This window comes from Salvelinus namaycush, chromosome 38 (genome assembly GCF_016432855.1).
Source record: "Salvelinus namaycush isolate Seneca chromosome 38, SaNama_1.0, whole genome shotgun sequence".
Classification (NCBI taxonomy): domain Eukaryota; kingdom Metazoa; phylum Chordata; class Actinopteri; order Salmoniformes; family Salmonidae; genus Salvelinus; species Salvelinus namaycush.
The window spans coordinates 9,891,041-9,911,402 of NC_052344.1; the positions used below are offsets into that span (position 1 = coordinate 9,891,041).

General features: G+C 44.4%; 1 protein-coding gene across 1 annotated transcript in view; it reads left to right on the forward strand.

Moving 5' to 3' along the window:
* LOC120032194 (calcium/calmodulin-dependent protein kinase type 1D-like) overlaps positions 1-20,362 on the forward strand; it is a 64,283-nt gene that overhangs the window by 30,143 nt on the left and 13,778 nt on the right. Inside the window, exons 2-4 of the mRNA XM_038978173.1 lie at positions 10,935-11,066; positions 14,086-14,160; positions 20,057-20,195. Coding sequence (XP_038834101.1) covers positions 10,935-11,066; positions 14,086-14,160; positions 20,057-20,195 — 346 coding nt within the window. The remainder of the gene's footprint in view (positions 1-10,934; positions 11,067-14,085; positions 14,161-20,056; positions 20,196-20,362) is intronic.

Genomic DNA, 20,362 nt, shown 5'->3' on the forward strand with positions numbered 1-20,362 from the left:
TGACCACACGACTGAACAGTAGTCCAGGTGCGACAACTAAGGCCTGGGGGACCTGCCTTGTTGATAGTGTTGTTAAGGCAGAGCAGTGCTTTATTATGGACAGACTTCTCCCCATCTTAGCTACTGTTGTATCAACATGTTTTGACCATAACAGTTTACAATCAAGGGTTGCTCCAAGCAGTTTAGTCACCTTAACTTTCTCAATTTCCACATTATTCATTACAAGATTTAGTTGAGGTTTAGTGAATGATTTGTCCCAAATACAATGCTTTTAGTTTTTGTAATATTTATGACTTATTCTTTGCCACCCATTCTGAAACTAACTACAGCTCTTTATTAAGTGTTGCAGTAATTTTACTCGCTGTAGTGAATAATGTTGAGTCATCGTTAATCAAAGCCAGTGGCATGTCATTAGTAAAGATTGAAAAAAGCAAGGGGCCTAAACAGCTACCCTGGGGAATTCCTCCATTACAGCAGGGGGTGTAAAGCCATAACACATATGTTTTTCCAGCAGCAGACTATGATCGATAATGTCAAAACCCGCACTGAAGTCTAACAAAACAGCATCCACAATATTTTTACCATAATGTCTCTCAGCCAATCATCATTAATTTGTGTAAGTGCCCTGCTTGTTGAATGTCTTTCCCTATAAGTGTGCTGAAAGTCTGTTGTCAATTTGTTTACAGTAAATAGCATTGTATCTGGTCAAACACCATTTTTTCCAACCTTTACTAAGGTTTGGTAACGGGCTAATTGGTTGGCTATTTGAGCCAGTAAAGGGGGCTTTACTATTCTTGGGTAGAGGAATGACTTTTGCTTCCCTCCAGGCCTGAGGTCACACTTTTTAGTAGGCTTAGGTTTGAAGATATGGCAAATAGGAGTGGCAAATGTTCGCTGTTATTCTCAGTAATTTTCCATCCAAGTTGTCAGACCCCAGTGGCTTGTCATTGTTGATAGACCATTTTTTTCACCTCTTCCACATTCAATTTACGGAATTCAAAATGACAGTGCTTGTCTTTCATAATTGTATCAGTTATACTTGAATGTGTAGTGTTAGGCATGACATGCCAGCAACAAATGCTAATTTTGCCAATTACTTTAATCATTTTTTTCATTGGCAAGATCAGTGGGTTTTGTTATTTAATGAGGCATCTGAATGATGCAGCTGAGTTTGCCTTTTGTCCATAATTTCATTTTAGGTGCTCCAAAGCTTTTGACTATCGTTCTTTATATCTTTTATCTTTGTTTCATAGTATAGTTCCTTCTTTTATTCAGTTTAGTCACATGATTTCTCAATTTGCAGTACGTTTGCCAATCAGTTGTGCAGACAGATTTATTTGCCATTTCTTTTAGTGTTATCCTCTCAACCATAACATTTTTCCATTCCTCATCAATCCACAGGGATTTAACAGTTTTTACAGTAATTTTCTTTATGTTTGCATGCTTATTGGTAACTGGAACAAGCAATTTCATAAATCTGTCAAGTGCAGCGTCTGGTTGCTCCTCATTACACAGACCAGCAAATATTCTTTACATCAACATATGAATCACAACAAAACTTCTTGTATGACCTCTTATACACTATATTAGGCCCAGCCTTTGGAACTTTGGTTTTCCTTGATATGGCTACTATATTGTGATCACTACATCCGATGGATTTGGATACTGCTTCAAAGCAAATGTCTGCAGCATTAGTAAGGATGTGATCAATACATGTTTATGATTTCATTCCTGTTTGTAACTACCCTGGTAGGTTGACTGATAACCTGAACCAGGTTGCAGGCACTGGTTACAGTTTGAAGCTTTTTCTTGAGTGGGCAGCTTGATGAAAGCCAGTCAATATTTAAATCACCCAGAAAATATACCTCTCTGTTGATATCACTTACATTATTAAGCATTTCACAGATATTATCCAGATACTGACTGTTAGCACTTGGTCTATAGCAGCTTCCTACAACAATGGGCTCTAGGTGTTATTCCGTTACCTGGTGTAAAATCTACTTCACTTACTATAGTTCAATAACCAAAAGAGATTTGTTCAAATTCAAGGTAGCATGTCATATCTGACAACCCATTCTTTCTGCAGACATATTTGAATCTTAATTTGGAGCAAGCGTGTTAGATTTTGGAGAACTTGGTTGAATAGAAACCGGAGATAGATTCCGGTACCAAAGTTAGCCTTTGCACAGTTCTTCCACTAAATTCGTTTTTGTAAAATTTTCAGTGGAAATTGTTAAAAGTAGTCCTTGTAGATAGATCTGTATTGTATGTTAAACTTTTGAAATCAATGGTTATTGTTTGGCATACATTTTAAAGTGAGAACTGAGTAAAAGTGTACACTAACAACTGAACCCTTCAACCGAAGAACCATATCTCAGTTTTGGAAAATGTTAGTGATATGATATATTACTCGATTGTATAGTGGATATGAATCAGAAGTTAATATTCCATACACACTATAAATAGACATTTACAATACATGTCCATGTTAGTTGACAACTCTGGACATTACAGTGAACTTATAGTAAGATACAAAATCAAAGGGGGCGCTGGTGAGCAGCGCCCCCCATGTTTTCTCGGTGCTCCGATCCAGGGAGAACAATTTACTATTAATACCTAACCAACACCTCCCCACCGTGTTAATTTAGCTGTATTTAATTTGGTATCGAACCCAATTTACTAATCTTGCTTTTTTTTACCTGAAATTTTTGGCCTTTCAATTGTAAAATGTCGATACTGGTCGCGGGCCACAAAGGAGCAGGCCTCTGAAGCCTCGCGCTCACCTGACATGGACTGATTCCCCCCCGACTGAGCCATGCTAATGGTGGCTATCATTACATCTGAACAGACTGTGCTGGCTAAGGTGGAGTCATTATCCACTGACCTATCCTCACAAATAGCTACTCTTGCCACCGAGGTCAACATAAAGATCGACTCCGTTAATGAAGACTTGGCGAGACATGGCACCTGTCTGAATAGCCTGGAAGATGGCGCAAATATTTACTCCGACAAAGTGGTGACACTGGAAGAGCAAGTCACCCGGCTATCATCAGATGTCGTCAAACTTACTTCCAAGGTTGAGGATCTCGAGAACAGACAGCGCCAGGGGAACGGTCACATTTTTGGCATGAGAGAGGTACTCGAGACACCCACAATATTGACCATGCGCACAGAAGCATACAGTTCGCACCGATGAATGGTGAGCCGCCCAGACCCATAGTAGTTAAATTCCACTACCTTCAGGAGAAGGAGGATGTCTTCCGTAAGGCAGCGCGAGCGGATCCCATCACCCACGATGGCCAGAATCTCTTCCGTAGGTGTAAACTTGATTATGTTCGCCCTGGATAGAGCTCTACCGAGGTTCAGTTTAACATGGAAGGTATCATTTTGCTCTAGTCTAGGAGAGGTAGATGCAGCCTTCCAACAGGGGGAAGGCCAGCATAGGGGTCCAAGGTTTTCTTCTGGGTATTTTGTCGTTTTTAGCAGTTTTTTCTTTTATTTATGTTTTATTACTCTAACCTTTCAGCACACTGGCCATGTGATTGTACTAACATTCATTTCTGATTACTATAACTATGCCTAATTCACATACTCTAGGCTCCACATGCTTTATCAGCTGGAACGTGAAAGGAATTAACCAGGTGGTCAAGTGTAGCCGAGTGTATGCTCATCTTAAATCCTTAAGTCCGGACATTGTTTTTCTCCAAGAGACCCATATCCGGTCCAGCGACCTTGATAAACTAAAGAGAGGATGAGTAGACCAAATACTTCACTCCAACTTTGGTGCTAAGGCCAGAGGGGCAGCCATCCTTATCAGAAAAGGCACCCCGTTTGTCTCCTCCAAAGTAATTTCAGATACTAATGGGGAAATTGTTTAGCACACAGGTTATTCTGACTAACCTCTATGGTCCTAATTGGGATGACGCTCAATTTTTATCTGACCTCATCGCAACATTTCCCAACCTTAACTCTCATAATTTGATATTGGGCGGAGATTTCAATTGTGTATTACATCCAAGTCTAGACAGATCCAGACCGAAGCCCAGAATCCTATAATTTGTCTGATCCATGGAGGAGGCGCAATCCCACTGCTAAACAGTACTCCTTTTTTCTCCAGTTCACTGCTCATACGCTAGGATTAATTTTTTCCTACTGGACAATAGAATTCTTCCTTTTGTAACTAATAGCCAATATCATAGCATCGTAATCTCTGACCATAGCACTGTCCAGCTAGATATCCGCTTTCCGGACAGTACTGTGCCACTACTACTAACCTGTAGTGAGTTTAAAAAATACATAGCGACTCACATTGTGGTCTTTTTACAGATCAACTGCACCCCTGACGTGTCTCACTGTGTGGGAGTCGTTAAAAGCTTATCTAAGGGGACAAATTATTTCATACACAGTGTTTGACAACAAACAGCGCACCAAACACTTATTGGAGCTATCTCAACTCATTCTAGATGTGGACAACAGATATACCTCTTCTCCGACTCCTGAACTCTACAAAGAGAAACTGTCAAATTCTGATTGGTGTAGCAATCTTTCCAACAAACAAACGGAGCAGCTTCTGTTTAAGTCGAGGCAAAAATTCTATGAACACTAAGAGAAAGCTGGCAAGTTCTCACCATCTTTGACAATCCGCTGCTAAGTAGCGCCATACCTGAAATCTGTGTTGCAGCTGATTTAACTTCTACCAATCCCAAGGAAATCAACAATCAATTTAAGCAATTCTGTTCTGCTCTTTACTCGTCAGAGGCTCTTCCTGACACACCTCGTATGCCTGCATTTCTAGACCATCTGGACATCCCATGTCTCAATTCAGATGAGCAAACCAACATGGATGACTCAATAAGTGATGATGAAGCTACTCTGGCAATCCAGTCCATGCAGAGCGGTAAAGCCCCTGGGCCTGATGGCCTCCCTATTGAATTTTATAAAGCTTGCTTTAAATTATCCTCTATCCTCAGCTCAATGTACAATGACATCATTTCTAGTCAGAAACTGCCCCAGACACTTACCCAGGCGACTATTTCGGTTTTGCTTAAAAAAGACTAGAATTCCCTAGATTGTGGTTCATACCACCCTGTAAGCCTTTTTTTGCTGCGATTTTATAAAATTCTCACTAAGGTCATTTCATGCCGTTTAGAAACAGTGATGCCTAATATAATTAACTCTGACCAAACTGGATTTCTCTCGGTAGGTAATCTTTCTATAATATGCGCCGGCTATTTTAATGTTCCTTATACTGCCCACTCAACTCAACAGCCAGAGGTTGTCATCGCGCTTGATGCTGAAAAGGCTTTCGATCGGGTTGAGTTGGAATATCTATTTATAGTACTAGAGATTTGGGTTTGGCCTGTCATTCCTTTCCTGGATAAAGATTTCGTCCCCAGTGGCTTCTGTTCGCACCAACAATGTTACCTCCAGCTACATCCCTCTCCACAGGGGGGCCAGGCAGGGTTGCTGTTTATCCCCTTTCCTATTTGATATGGCTATTGAGCCTCTTGCTATCGCCCTGTGGACAGAGGAGAGGATTAAGGGAATACTAAGGGGCAACATAACTCTCAAGGTGTCCTTATATGCAGACAATCTTTTACACATCTCTAACCCTGTGGAGTCTATACCCTATCTCTTGGACATGCTACAAGGTTTTGGGACATTCTCTGGTTATAAGTTAAACCTAACAAAAAGTGTGCTCCCCATTAATCAGTTAGAAGGAATTGGGTATGCCAATTTCCCATTTAAGGTGGAGCATTTGGGGCGGCAGGGTAGCCTAGTGGTTAGAGTGTTGGACGAGTAACCTAAAGGTTGCAAGTTTGAATCCCCGAGCTGACAAGGTAAAAATCTGTCGTTCTGCCCCTGTTCCTAGGCCGTCATTGAAAATAAGAATTTAGTTAAATAAAGGTCAAATAAATAAAATAAATTAGGTCTTTACTTATTTGTGGATAAAGGTCACACTCATTTAAGGCTCTGTTTAAACATAACTTCAAAACACTCCTGGAGCACATTAAGCAGGATTTCATAAGGTGGTCGTCTCTTTCCATTTCATTAACAGTTCACATTAATTCTGTTAAGACGACTGTACCACCTAGGTTTTTCTACTTATTCCAAATTATTCCCATTTTTCTGCCGATATTGATGTTCAAACAACTGGACAGCTGCATTTCCAACTTCATTTGAAATAAGTCAAGTCCACAAATGAGAAAGGTATATCTAGAGAGACCTAAGCCTGCAGGCGGGCTGGACCTCCCACATTTTTACACTACTACTGGTCAGCAAATATATCTAAATGTGTTTATTGGGTTTCTACATTTGAAAACAAGGATTGTCTAACTTGGGCCATCATGGAGTTACAGTCAAGCCTTCCAACTTCTCCAGTCTCGCTCCTGTGCTCCCCAATGCCCATGAACTTTGGCACCCATGTTTTGAACCACATTGTTAAGAACTCCCTTAAAATGTGGGTCCAATTCGGAAGTCACTTTAGCCTTAAACAAGTGAGCGGCTTCTCTCCATGAACATCTAATCATCTCTTCCCAGCGTCACAGATTGACACGGCATTCCAGTTCTGGCATAGGAACGGTCTGGTGTTTTTTTTGTTTTTGTGACCTATTTGTTGACAACACATTCGTCTCATTCGATACTCTGAGGGTTGACCATAATATTCCCAATACCCACTTTTTTAGATACCTGCAAACAGATAAGGGTTAAGATCTTGAAGGGCCCAATCTCCACATTATACAACATAATACAGGACATGAATCTGCCTTCCTTTGCAAATACAAAATCTGCATGGGAGCAAGACATAGGTGGCAATCTCCCCGACGATGTATTGAACGTATCCACACATCATCATTTTGCATAAGGCATGGGCTTATTCAGTTAAAGGTTTTGCACCGTCTCCATTACTCAAATGACAGATTGGCAAAAATATACCCAAATGTTGACCCCAAGTGTTTGAGATGCCACCAGAGTCCAGCAACTGTGGGACATATGTTTTGGTCATGCCAATCTTTGAGTGGACTCTGGGAACCCATTTTTGAGGCATTCTTATGTGTGTAATAGAACTGTTAGGCCCAACCGGTCACTGACATTTTTGGTGTACTTCCCCTAGACCAGAATGCTACCACGCATCAGGCAAATGCGAAAGCTGCTAGCTCGCCGCCTTGTCCTCTTTCACTGGAAGTCTGCATAGCCGCCCTCCGTTATGCAGTGGGTTAAGGAGGGGATGTCATCTCTGCCTCTGGAGAAGGTCAGGTACACTGTGCATGGGTCCCAACAAAAGTTAGACTTAACCTGGTCCCCATTAATACAATACATGGAGAGCCTGTCTTTTACTTAGTGTAACTTGCGTAGTTTTGGTAAGCAGTCATGTCTGTTCTAGTGGCCATTTGTGCTGTTAAGAATTGTTATATCACTTTTCTTCCCAATTATTTTTTGTTTCTTACTGTTTGTTTCTGTTTTTCTTTCCTATTTAACTTACTTGTATAGATGCCTTGATGGATGGATGGATGAGGGGTTGGGGTTGTACTGTTTTTGTTATATCTGTATCTATAAATAAAGGTACCAAAATAAAGATACAAAATCAATGATCATCTAAAAATGCAAAACGCTTCTGACACTTGCTCAGAGGAAACCAAGCATTACAGCTTGCAGCTGAGCACAGGCATGGAATGGAATGACAATAGAGGCTTCTAGGTAGTGTAGTCACAGGAGGGTTAAAGCAGCCACTCAATCAGCCCCCCTAATGCCACTGTATTTAATGGGGAAGCCACTAATCCTGCATGTCTGTATCAGTGTTATTGTGTCACTGTCACGTTGTGAGTCTATTATAGTTCTCTCTCTCTGAGACAAAGACTCTCTCTCTTTAGAGGAGAAACCCAGGATGTGTGTCTGATTTTGACAACTCTTCCCTTGGGAAAATATTTACACACACTCACACATGCATCTGTGTGCATGTCTGCCTGTGCATGCTTCTCCCATGTGAGAGCCTATCTTTGTCTCTGTAGGAGAGATCACTTAGCGCCAGCATTATTCAATTGGGCCCCCGTTAAGCAAGAGGACCTGCCACAATGGATATCTGTCTAAGAGTGACACTCACACTCTACACTGGCTGCAGGCTGCCCATGTAGTTTCCATTCAATGCAATCACAGACCCACTGGAGCCTCGCTGAGACAATTACCCAGGTTTATACACCTGAGGAAATGAAATCGCCCAATGTCGCCATCAACTGCAATAGCAGCAGGGCCAAACTTGAACTGCATAACACCTAGTCAACTCCCAAAAGCCACACACACACACACACACACACACACACACACACACACACACACACACACACACACACACACACACACACACACACACACACTCAAAGCCCCTTTGTGTGTGAACACAGCTGGGAGATGCTGTATTACACTATCCCTCTGCTCCCTGTCCAAAAAAATGTATAAAAAGAGATTTCCAGCCAATCGACGGGGTTGATACTGTACTGTAAGTACCCTGTGGTGGCTCTATCTCTGTTCTTTGTGAATGCTTTAAAGGTTGTCTTTGTTGTACTGCAGCACCGCCGTTCAGCTTTTCTCTTATTGGTCTCATTCACACATACAGCTCTTCTCTGTCTCAAACCCACACACAGGATTCTCTCTCTATCAATTACAGGATTCACCCACGCGTGCCTCCCTCTCTTCTCTCCCATTTCTACTGTATATGTCTCTATCTCCTGTTTCCTCTTCTCTCTCCTTCCCTGTCTTTTGTGGAATTTTGGTTTGACGGTATGTGGTCGGTCTCTTTCCTTCCCCCTGGACAGTGACTAAATACACATTCATAGTATATAGAGATGGTGACCCAGTCCTAGCCTTCCTAATGGGACTGCTGCTTACGTGTGTGTGTGTGTGTGTGTGTGTGTGTGTGTGTGTGTGTGTGTGTGTGTGTGTGTGTGTGTGTGTGTGTGTGGTGTGTGTGTGTGACACCAGCTGGCTCTTGCAGCCCAGGGAGATGGGTGGAGGCTGGGTGACCTCGCCCTGGGTAAGAGGGGGTGTATGTGTGTGCTCCCAGGTCATGCTGGTAGGAGAGGGATTATGGTGGATTAGGGAGCAGGAGATCTTAGTACAGTTTGGAGCTCAGTTCAGACCCCTCTGTAAGGTGTGTAGCAGGTGTGTGCTCTCGCTTCATTCGTTCATGCACTGAGTAAAAGTGACATGACCAGCACCCAGCTTAATCACAGATCACTTGTTTTAATGTGTTTACAGTATTCTATAGGGCTGTGTGTGCTTTGATTAGCTTCAATGGGTCTGTTACTAGTTTCCATTGAGAATAAACCTTCTTCACATGAAGAGACCTGAACACCCAATAAGATCAGCTGCCAGTGTGACAGATGTGTGAGCAACTCAGCGAAAGGGCAGAGGGAGTGAGAGAAGAGGAGGTGAGGTGTGGAGAAGGGAATACTCTTTTGGTGATAAATGTGAGAAGAAATATAGGGGAGAAGAAGGATTCCAACAGAGAGAGAAATGGAGGAAGAGAGGATAGCGATGGAGGCTAGGAGAAAAGAAGGAAAGCGAAGGACTGAGGAGGGAGATGTATGAGAATCATGTGTGCTTTCCCGATTAATGCCTGGCTGTTATGTCTCTGGCAATAGTAATTGAAACGTGTGCGATACCGAGCGAACACTCTGAGACCATGATTTTGTGAATAATCGGCCAACCATCAAGCGGAACCAGAACTATCCAGTTTGTAATTGCGAATCACAAATGAAAGGGAGTGTGTGTGTGTGGTGTGTGTGTGTAACAAGCGACAGGCCTGCATTGCTGTTTTATCTCTGCGTCAGTGTTTTTAGAGCTTTTCATCTGTAGTGTCAGATGGTGATGTCTTGGAGTCGGCGGTCATCAACAAATGGGGGCTTCTAAATGGCTCTAGGGCTATCTGGACTCTAGCACTAAACACACACACACACACACACACACACACACACACTAAGATAGGTTGAATATTACCAAGGTTATATTAATAATGTATTACTAAAATTGTACACTTTCCAAAATGATGTTGTCATGCTTGTTGTGCCTTATGTAAAGGCCATCAGCAGAGTGAAATAGAAGGACAGAAAGGAGGGAGGAAAGGAAGTATGAATTAATTCATAACCAGCACCATGTCCCAAAGGCAGGAACGACGAGAGCGGAGAGGCGTGGAACGGAAGAATAGAATAATAGTGGAGAGGAAGAGGGAGGATGTGTACCCTGTCTCTCCCCTCGTTCCTTCATTGCTGATTGACATAGCAGCATGGACCATTAGTCAGCTGATGAATGAAAGCAAACCAGATATGAAATTTGATTTCCTACCGAGCTAACAAGAAGAACGCAGCAGGAAAACAAGGTGAGGGAGGGGCAGGGAGAGAAGGAGAGGAAGTGGGAAGAAGGGAGCCGATATATGGAGGAGAGAACATAGTGAGAATAAACATGAACTGTGGAGAAAGGGAGAGCGAGAGAGACCAAGAGAACTGGGACAAAGGATAAGGAGGAGATCAAGCATATTATAGAGCGATTGAACATGAAACAATGAGTGAAGGACAACGAGAGTGATAAATAAAGAGAAATGAGAGAGAGGGTAGACGGCGATGGAGAGAGCGATAGAGTGATAGCTGAGTGGCTGTGAAGTGTGTTGGAGATGGTGATATAGTGAGTGAGTGGTTTGGAGGGTTTCAGATGAGCTGGACAGAGAACAATGAGATTCATGTAGCTGAGACTGCATTAATGAACTACGCTTCATAAATCCCTCTCTCTAGCTCCCCTCCGCAACCTCTCTCTCGCTCGCTCATGGAAACCTTGTTAACTTGTTTGCTGTTTCATGTCTGTGTTTAGTATCTGTACTTGTGTTGAACTGTCTTACACAATTGCTAATTGATTAATCAAATATTTTCTTTCTCTCTCTCTCTTAGCGGGGCATTCTCTGAGGTGGTGTTGGCCCAGGAGAGGTCTACAGGGAAAATGTTTGCTGTGAAGTGTATCCCCAAGAAGGCCCTGAAGGGGAAAGAGAGCAGCATCGAGAACGAGATCAACGTGCTCCGCAAGTAAGTCTCCCACCTACCTTCTCCTCCCTAACACCTGTTACCCTGGCGACCGAACGGAAACACCGGCACCCTTCACCACCGCGCATCACGCTTGCATCCCTCCCACTACTCCCCATTCACTGTTATCTTTAGGTCATGGTCCACAGTCACACTGACAGAACAGGAGATTAAGGTAGGTAGCGACTATAGAAAACATCCTCTCTGTCTTCTATTTCTTTGCTTAGCTACCTTGTGTCCAGAGCACTGATACTGTACTGAATGTACCTTCTAATCCTTTCTTCCAGTGAGGAACACATGATGTATTTTACACATATTATTCATACATATTGTCAGGTAGCTGAGTAGAGACCTGTATGAACACAGACACACACACACCAGGGGATAAAACCAAAGATATGTATCTCCACGTCACTGGATAATACAGTAATCCCTCTCCACTGCTTGGACTTGGACTTGGACTTGGACTTGGACTTGGGTGTGTGTGTGTGGTCAGATATCACCTTGGATCTGGCCCAATGCTCAGTAGTTCCACAAGGTCTGACTCACTCACTCAGTCACTCACTGTCCAGAAGTAGGCGGCTACAGTATGTGTTAGTGTTATTATTGCAGAATACCATGCGTGTTCCCTAGGGACAGGCAGGACACCACTGACCCTGACAATATTCATGCGGGATAGGTGTTGTCACGGTGATCCAGTCAGTGGAGGGGGGGTGTGGCCTAGCCTCTGACGCCTTCCATGTTTGACCTTCGGCTTTCTGCCACTCTCAGCATCTCCTGGCAACCAGCTGATTGACAGGCTAATATGGCCTGCAGAGGTCACAAGACACACCTCCTCAGGGTCAATGCTTTGTACCCAAACATTGTCATTCACATGTGCACTATTTATACAAAAGTATGTGGATATCCCTTCAAATGAGTGGATTTGGGTGTTTCAGCCACACGCGCTGCTGACAGTATGTAAAATCAAGAACACAGCCATGCAATCTCCATAGACAAACATTGGCAGTAGAATGGCCTTACTGAAGAGCTCAGTGACTTTCAACGTGGCACCGTCATAGGATGACACATTTCCAACAAGTCAGTTTGTCAAATGTCTGCCCTGCTAGAGCTGCCTCGGTCAACTGTAAATGCTGTTATTGTGAAGTGGAAACTTCTAGAAGCAGAAACGTCTCAGCAGCGAAGTGGTAGGCCACACAAGCTCACAGAACGGGGCCGGCGAGTGCTGAAGCGCGTAGCGTGTAGAAATCGTCTGTCCTCGGTTGCAACACTCACTACCGAGTTCCAAACTGCCTCTGGAAGCAAGATCAGCACAATAACTGTTTGTCGGGAGCTTCATGAAATGGGTTTCCATGGCCGAGCAGCCTCACACAAGCATAAGATCACCATGCGCAATGCCAAGCTTTGGCTGGAGTGGTGTAAAGCTAGCCACCATTGGAGCAGTGGAAACGTGTTCTCTGGAGTGATGAATCACGCTTCACCATCTGTCAGTCCGACGGAGTAATCTGGGATTGGTGGATGCCAGGAGAACGCTACCTGCCCCAATGCATAGTGCCAACTGTAAAATTTGGTGGAGGAGGAATAATGGCCTGGGGCTGTTTTTTCATGGTTCGGCTAGGCCTCTTAGTTCCAGTGAAGGGAAATCTTAATGCTACAGCATACAATGACATTCTAGACAATTCTGTGCTTCCAACTTTGTGGCAACAGTTTGGAGAAGGACCTTTCCTGTTTCAGCATGACAATGCCCCGGTGCACAAAGCGAGGTCCATACAGAAATGATTTGTTGAGATCAGTGTGAAAGAACTTGACTGGCCTGCACAGAGCCTTGACCTCAACCCCATCAAACACCTTTGGGATGAATTGGAACGCCGACTGCGAGCCAGGCCTAATCGCCCAACATCAGTGCCCGACCTCATTAATGCTCTTGTGGCTGAATGGAAGCAAGTCCCCGCAGCAATGTTCCAACATCTAGTGGAAAGTCTTCCCAGAAGAGTGGAGGCTGTTATAGCAGTGAAAGGGGGACCAACTCCATATTAATGCCCATGATTTTGGAAGGAAATGTTTGACGAGCAAGTGTCCACATACTTTTGTAGTATATATGTATACACTTCAAGTGGTCATGTGTGTACACACATTCAGAAACACACATGCGTCAAAAATAGAGAACTGGTACACACACATTCATAAAGATATAATCAGGCTCTCTCCCTTTATGTGAAGTTGGGGTATAGTGTCGTGCCACAGTCTCTGCCCACTCTGTCGCCTACTAGTTTATTTGGATCCTGCCGCTGAACAGGGATTCACACACACACACACGTACACACACACACACACACTTTTCTAAGACACAGAGAATAAGTTGTCAAATAATAAGGCATTAACTGTGGAAGGATTTGTCATGTAATGAGAGGAGATCAGGAATCCTCTATCTCTACTCTTAGGTTCCCATCTGCTTTACCCTTCCATGATCCCAGAGAGAGTTTAAACACACATTATTCTCCCTGGTGTTCTCATCTCAGCCATCTTTCCTCAGACTGTCTATGACTCATATCTCTACGCTCCACCGCTCGCTACGAGCTCAGAGATCTCACACACTCCTAATGTACGTACTGAACTCCCCACCTGCTCACGCTTCCTGTGTGTGTGCGCGCCAGGTGTGTACAGTATTATTCCCCTTTGCAATAACATCATCGGCAAATGGGTCATGTGGCACACATGCATACAGACAGACACACAAGCACACAGACCACCACCACAGCAGCATGTCCCGTGTGTACACATTATACACTTTCACAATGGAGCAGTTACCATGGCAATTACCATACCATGACCAGGCCTGAATATGGTGTTAGAGGGAGGGAGAGACGGAGGGAGAGAGAGCTTATGTTTAGTAAGTGTTTGAGATGACTCTAGAGCTGAGGTAAAGGGGGTGTAGATAGTCTGGGATCTGATCATCTGTTTAAAGGGTTATAGTTGTACATGACTAATATACTAACATTGTCTGTGTTTTCTGTCCCTCCAGAATCAAGCATGAGAACATAGTAGCTTTGGAAGACATCTATGAGAGTTCCAACCACCTCTACCTGATCATGCAGCTGTAAGTTCTCTCTCTGTCTCTCTCTCTCTCTCTCTCTCTCTCCCCTCCATTCATCTAGTCTTATTTCTTGATGTTAATTCCTGTTATTCTCTTTCACTCTCTTCTACTTCTTACTGTCTCTTCTTATCACCCTCTTTGTGTCTCTGTCTCGTCTCTCTCCTTCTGTCTCGCTCTTTGACTGTCTGTCTCGCTCACTGTCCTGACCTGCCGTACCCTCAGACTGACTCAGCACTGAGGAATGGGGCAGGGGGTGACGGTTTTAGCTTACACACTCACACATACACACACTTTATAAGCCCTCATTACTCCAATTAGACTTCCATTAAGACGGTCGACAGGAGAGGGAATGGGACCTGGCTCGTAGCGCTCAGCTAACGTTTACATAACGTTACTCTAACGTTACAGCAAGGCTAACGTGCCACTATGCACTCCTGGCCACATTAATCAGCTGGAGTTATATCAGTCTGCGGAGGAGGGCGTGTGAGTTATGGATTAAAATGTGTTGTGAGTTATGTAAGTGTGTGTGCAGGAAAGTAGAGCAGTTCTTAACTTTGATCATTTCATTTTGTTTATTGCTGAGTCACGGCACACTTAATGTTATTAGTTTCAGTGCTAACAGGCTGTTGAATTTAGAACAGAGGAGGAAAACACCCACCCATCAGAACCGTCTTTCACTTCAGTCTTCTGCCTCTCATCCTCCCCTCATGTCTCTCTCTTCTCCTTTCTTCAATCTCACCCCTGTTCTCCTCCCCCCTCACACCTCATCTCTCCTCCCCACCTCTCACCCCTCCTCTCACCTATACCCCTTACCTCTCCCTTCACCTGCAGCAGGTGTGAAATGATTCTCCCCTGTCTCTTCTGCAGCAAGGCACCTTCTCATATCAGGCTCTGTTACCACGGATACAGAGGTGAAAGGTCACCTCACTCCACTTATGACAGGGCTTAACTTGGTAGAACCAGGAATAACACCTCAGCAGGTAGGGATCGCAGTACTCATATGAGCTCTGAGTCGGTACCTATCATCCGTATATCAAGCGTCACCTCCGAGTAGGAACATTGGACCAGCTCTGCCGTCTTTACCAGCCCCCTGTGATCTTGCCTGGATATGAATCATCCTCAGATGTTGACAGGTGTGGTCTGATTAAACTTTTCTCTGAGTTTGACACGTCAGGTCTGATATACATGTATTCTCTCTGAGTTTGACATATCTGATTTAACTTGGCTCTGAGTTTGATACGTCGGGTTTGGTTTAACGGCATCTGTGCTCGGATGTTGTCATGTCGTCCGATCTAGCTGTGATTAGTTAGTTGGGTCTGGTGTGACGCTTCCATCTCTGGTTGGATGAAGAGCTGCTGTCTACAGTGATCTACAACCATATCATCACCACATGGCTGATACATCCAATCCTGTTCAAATAAATGAGGGAGAGAAAGAAAGGTATGAGAGGCAGATGGAAGTGTGATGAGAGGGGGGGGGGGGGGGGGGAGAGAGAGAGAGAGAATGAGATTGAATTCAGAATATACTCAGTGGGTCAATGTATCAAGGAGATTGCTTTAGGATGAATTTGGTATATGAGTGAAAGCCAAAACTGAGAAAGTGAAGCCAAGAACAAGAGGAGGGGATTTGAAGGGGGAGACAAAGAAAGCAAGCAGGCAGAAGACAGAGAGCGAAAAACGAATCTAGAGTAGAGCAAAGCTTGAACCTTTTCGACTCAGTCCGTGGCTAATTAATGATGAAAGGGGTTGTAAAAGTGCGTAGTGTTTTACAGAAAATACAAACACGGCTATGTTTTTTCTCTTTTCTCTTTTCTCCCCAACAACACAAACCATGTGAGTTAAACAAACAGTTGTACAGTCAGATCTGTTCTACGGAAGCAGCAGGCTCAGCCACAGGCTTGTGAGTGTTACTGTTAAAACACCTTCACACCACTACCTTACTGCAGGAACCACTACAGCAGGGTCAGCAACACCTTCACACCACTACCTTACTGTAGGAACCACTACAGCAGGGTCAGCAACACCTTCACACCACTACCTTACTGTAGGAACCACTACAGCAGGGTCAGCAACACCTTCACACCACTACCTTACTGTAGGAACCACTACAGCAGGGTCAGCAACACCTTCACACCACTACCTTACTGTAGGAACCACTACAGCAGGGTCAGCAACACCTTCACACCACTACCTTACTGTAGGAACCACTACAGCAGGGTCAGCAACACCTTCACACCACTACCTTACTGTAGGAACCACTACAGCAGGGTCAGCAACACCTTCACACCACTACCTTACTGTAGGAACCACTACAGCAGGGTCAGTAACACCTTCACACCACTACCTTACTGTAGGAACCACTACAGCAGGGTCAGCAACACCTTCACACCACTACCTTACTGTAGGAACCACTACAGCAGGGTCAGCAACACCTTCACACCACTACCTTACTGTAGGAACCACTACAGCAGGGTCAGCAACACCTTCACACCACTACCTTACTGTAGGAACCACTACAGCAGGGTCAGCAACACCTTCACACCACTACCTTACTGTAGGAACCACTACAGCAGGGTCAGCAACACCTTCACACCACTACCTTACTGTAGGAACCACTACAGCAGGGTCAGCAACACCTTCACACCACTACCTTACTGTAGGAACCACTACAGCAGGGTCAGCAACACCTTCACACCACTACCTTACTGTAGGAACCACTACAGCAGGGTCAGCAACACCTTCACACCACTACCTTACTGTAGGAACCACTACAGCAGGGTCAGCAACACCTTCACACCACTACCTTACTGTAGGAACCACTACAGCAGGGTCAGCAACACCTTCACACCACTACCTTACTGTAGGAACCACTACAGCAGGGTCAGCAACACCTTCACACCACTACCTTACTGTAGGAACCACTACAGCAGGGTCAGCAACACCTTCACACCACTACCTTACTGTAGGAACCACTACAGCAGGGTCGGCAACAAGCGGCCCGCGGGATTTTAGTTTTTGGTCAAACAAATACTGTAACATCACCAGGAGTTCAGCTAAAAATGTGTATTCCCACGAATTAAAGAGATGTGATCGTGTGTCAATGTAATCAAGGTATGAAATGATTGTTATTTTATTGTAATACTCTATTTTTTGGGGCTTAGTTGTGGTTAATTTGCAGTGCATCAATTATTATAATTATGTTCCGGCCCCCCGACCATCCTCTACGACAAAAATCATCCCACGGCTGAATCTACCTGCCTATTCCTGCACTGCACTGCACTGCTGAGCCAGACAACTACACAGGAGCACACAGGGCCACTGTTAAGCTCAGAATACACTCAGATAATGGGACGACTTGATACTGTTCTGACAGGGGGGGTGAAGGAAGAGAAAGGTATGGAGAACGGGACAGAGATGGCAAGAAAGAACGATACAGAAGCGAGTGAGACCAAATTGAAAGACAATAGAGTGTGTGTGAGTATGTGTGCACAATTAGTGTGTGTGTGTGCCTACAGTATGGTGTGTGTGTATTGAAAGGGAAGTAGATTTGGCTCCTGTCTGATTGCCATGGTCTCCCTACGCAAATGGTTACGCAACCCTGCAGGATGGTGGCCCATCTCCTCCGTCACTACCACACCGTTATGTCCAGCCAATGTGTATGTGTGTTGTCAGCTTAGCCTTTTGCTTGTCATTCCCTGCCACGCTCGTCTTGGCTGGAAAATTGAACAAGTCACTGTTGGCAGAGAAGAGAGAGAGCGAGAGAAGAGAAAGGGAGATGGAGCGTGGGGAGAGAGAGAAGAGAAAGGGAGAGATGGGGAGAGAGAGAGAGAAGAGAAAGGGAGAGATGGAGCATGGGGATAGAGAGAGGGAGGAAGGAGAGAAAGGGCAAGAGAGAGCGGAGCGGATTAGCAATTAATTTCTTATCTCCTTTTTTCAGAGACTTCATTAGAATGTAACTTTCTTCATGCTCTTATTTGATCTGTCACTGTGACGATGCCCCCAGATTCACACTCACTCCGCCAATGTGTGCACCCGTGTGTGTGCATGTGCATGTGCTGTTTTGTTTGTGTATTCAATATTCATCCAATGCAAATCTCTGCAGTTTTAGAGAGAAATAAATATATTTGACCCTATGCTCATTCTCCATCAATCTCCCTCAGTGCAGCAACGAGAGGTGCAGTGAACCTGGTTGGTCTTGTGTAGTATATAGGTTATTATTTTATATTGATAGTTATGTTTGTATCTTATTGCGGTTAAGGTTAGAATTGAGATTTAAGCTGATCCAAGATCAGTATTTAGGTTCAGAGAGTAACTAGAAGACAATAAGAGATCTAGTTGAGGCTGTTTTAGGTTCAGTGTGTGTGTTAATATGAATACCAGTAATGATCATGGTTACAGCTCCCCCATGGGGATCAGAGGAGAGGAGCAGCCCCTCAGGCTCCTGCTGCACAATCTGTCAACTCAGTACTGAGGAACAAGGCACAGTACATCTGCCTCCCAAACACTCCCTCCACAGAGAGGGAGGGAGGGACTTTATTGGGTCAATATGAAAGTACTAACATCAACGGATCAAAACAGTACTTGTTGTCACCGCTGATTCCTGGTAGCCCTTGGCGTGACATGACATGACATTCTATTGAAGGTCAGCTGTCTGTTTATCAATATAGTGTTTATAGAAGGACTGCAGCCAGATGCCTTCAGGGGACATGTCAAACATGAGAGCGCGAGACAACAGAAACAGTCGATGGGGTCAATACAGGAACCAGGAGAGGGAGCTGTGTACCTATGGAAATGCAAAATGTCCTTCCTCCGTTGTTTCCATATTGTGCTTGTCAATACCAAGAGAGACAGTCATAAGAGACAGATTCTACCTCTTTAATGTTCTTACCGTACATACTAGGCATTTTAATGTATCTCTTCGTTCTAAAGCATGTTAAACCTAATATAGAGTAATTTGACTTAAAATTAAAAAAATGTACCCCTATCTCCTCCCTTCCTCCCTCAGAACTAGTCTTTACGGACTGTGGCACTATTAGAGTTGAGTGGTTGGCTACTCCCCCTTGTGGTGGAATGTGACAGAAAGATGCTTTACCCCGACAGACCTACAGTGTTACATAGGTTCTCTGCAGTGCTACGCAGTGACGACACCCTGCTCACATACAGGGGAGTGCCACTAAGCTAATGACCAGTGCACTGAGCTGTTCTGCTAGTGGCAGACCCAGGATCAGTTTACCCTTTCCATAACCATAAGGGACGGCCGGACAGACTACAAATCTGTCCTTAGATCAGTGCTTAGCAGCCATCTACACTGCCCTGTGCCAGCTGGCTGTAGAGGACTGAGGAAAGTTCTGGGATATTCAGCTTCTGGCCTGTGGCTGTTCTGGCACTTTAAAAAACCCATAATCTGGCTAAGAGTCTTAAAACAAACCTGTAAAACAGCAAGGGCACTGTCTGACACACACACACACCCACACGCGCTCTGAAGCTTAACTATCCTCCACGGTGTGAATCTATGGTCGAGAAAAATGAGGCACCTTTTTCTCAGTTTCTTTTAGATTTTGTATCCCTCCCATCTCCTGTCCTGTCTCTCTGCTACAGTTTTCCCTATACAGTTAGTTTTAGACTGTATGGTGCACTTTGATTGGTTGTGATAGTATGGATCATGAAGGTTTAAGTTTAGTGGCACAGAGGGTTGGAATGGGTCAAAGCACTCTACACTGTGGGGTAAACACACACACACACACACACACACAGTTGAATGGAAGCAGATTTGTGTAGCTCATAAATTAAGTCTCAGTGGATCTGTCTCATAACAGGTTCCCTCCAGATGTGTGTCTGCGTGTGTGCACATCTGTTTTACTTACCTCGTTTACTGACCCCCTCTCTGTCTGTGTCTACAGAGTGTCGGGAGGTGAGTTGTTTGACCGTATCGTGGAGAAGGGGTTCTACACAGAGAAAGATGCCAGTACGCTCATCAGACAGGTGCTAGACGCTGTCGACTACCTCCACAAGTTGGGCATCGTCCACAGAGACCTGAAGGTGATGGTGACACACAAGCTTGCACTCCCCTCCCTCCTCTCACTCTCACACACACACACACACACACACACACACACACACACACACACACACACACACACACACACACACACACACACACACACACAATCACACTGAAACACACACACTGAAACACACACACACAA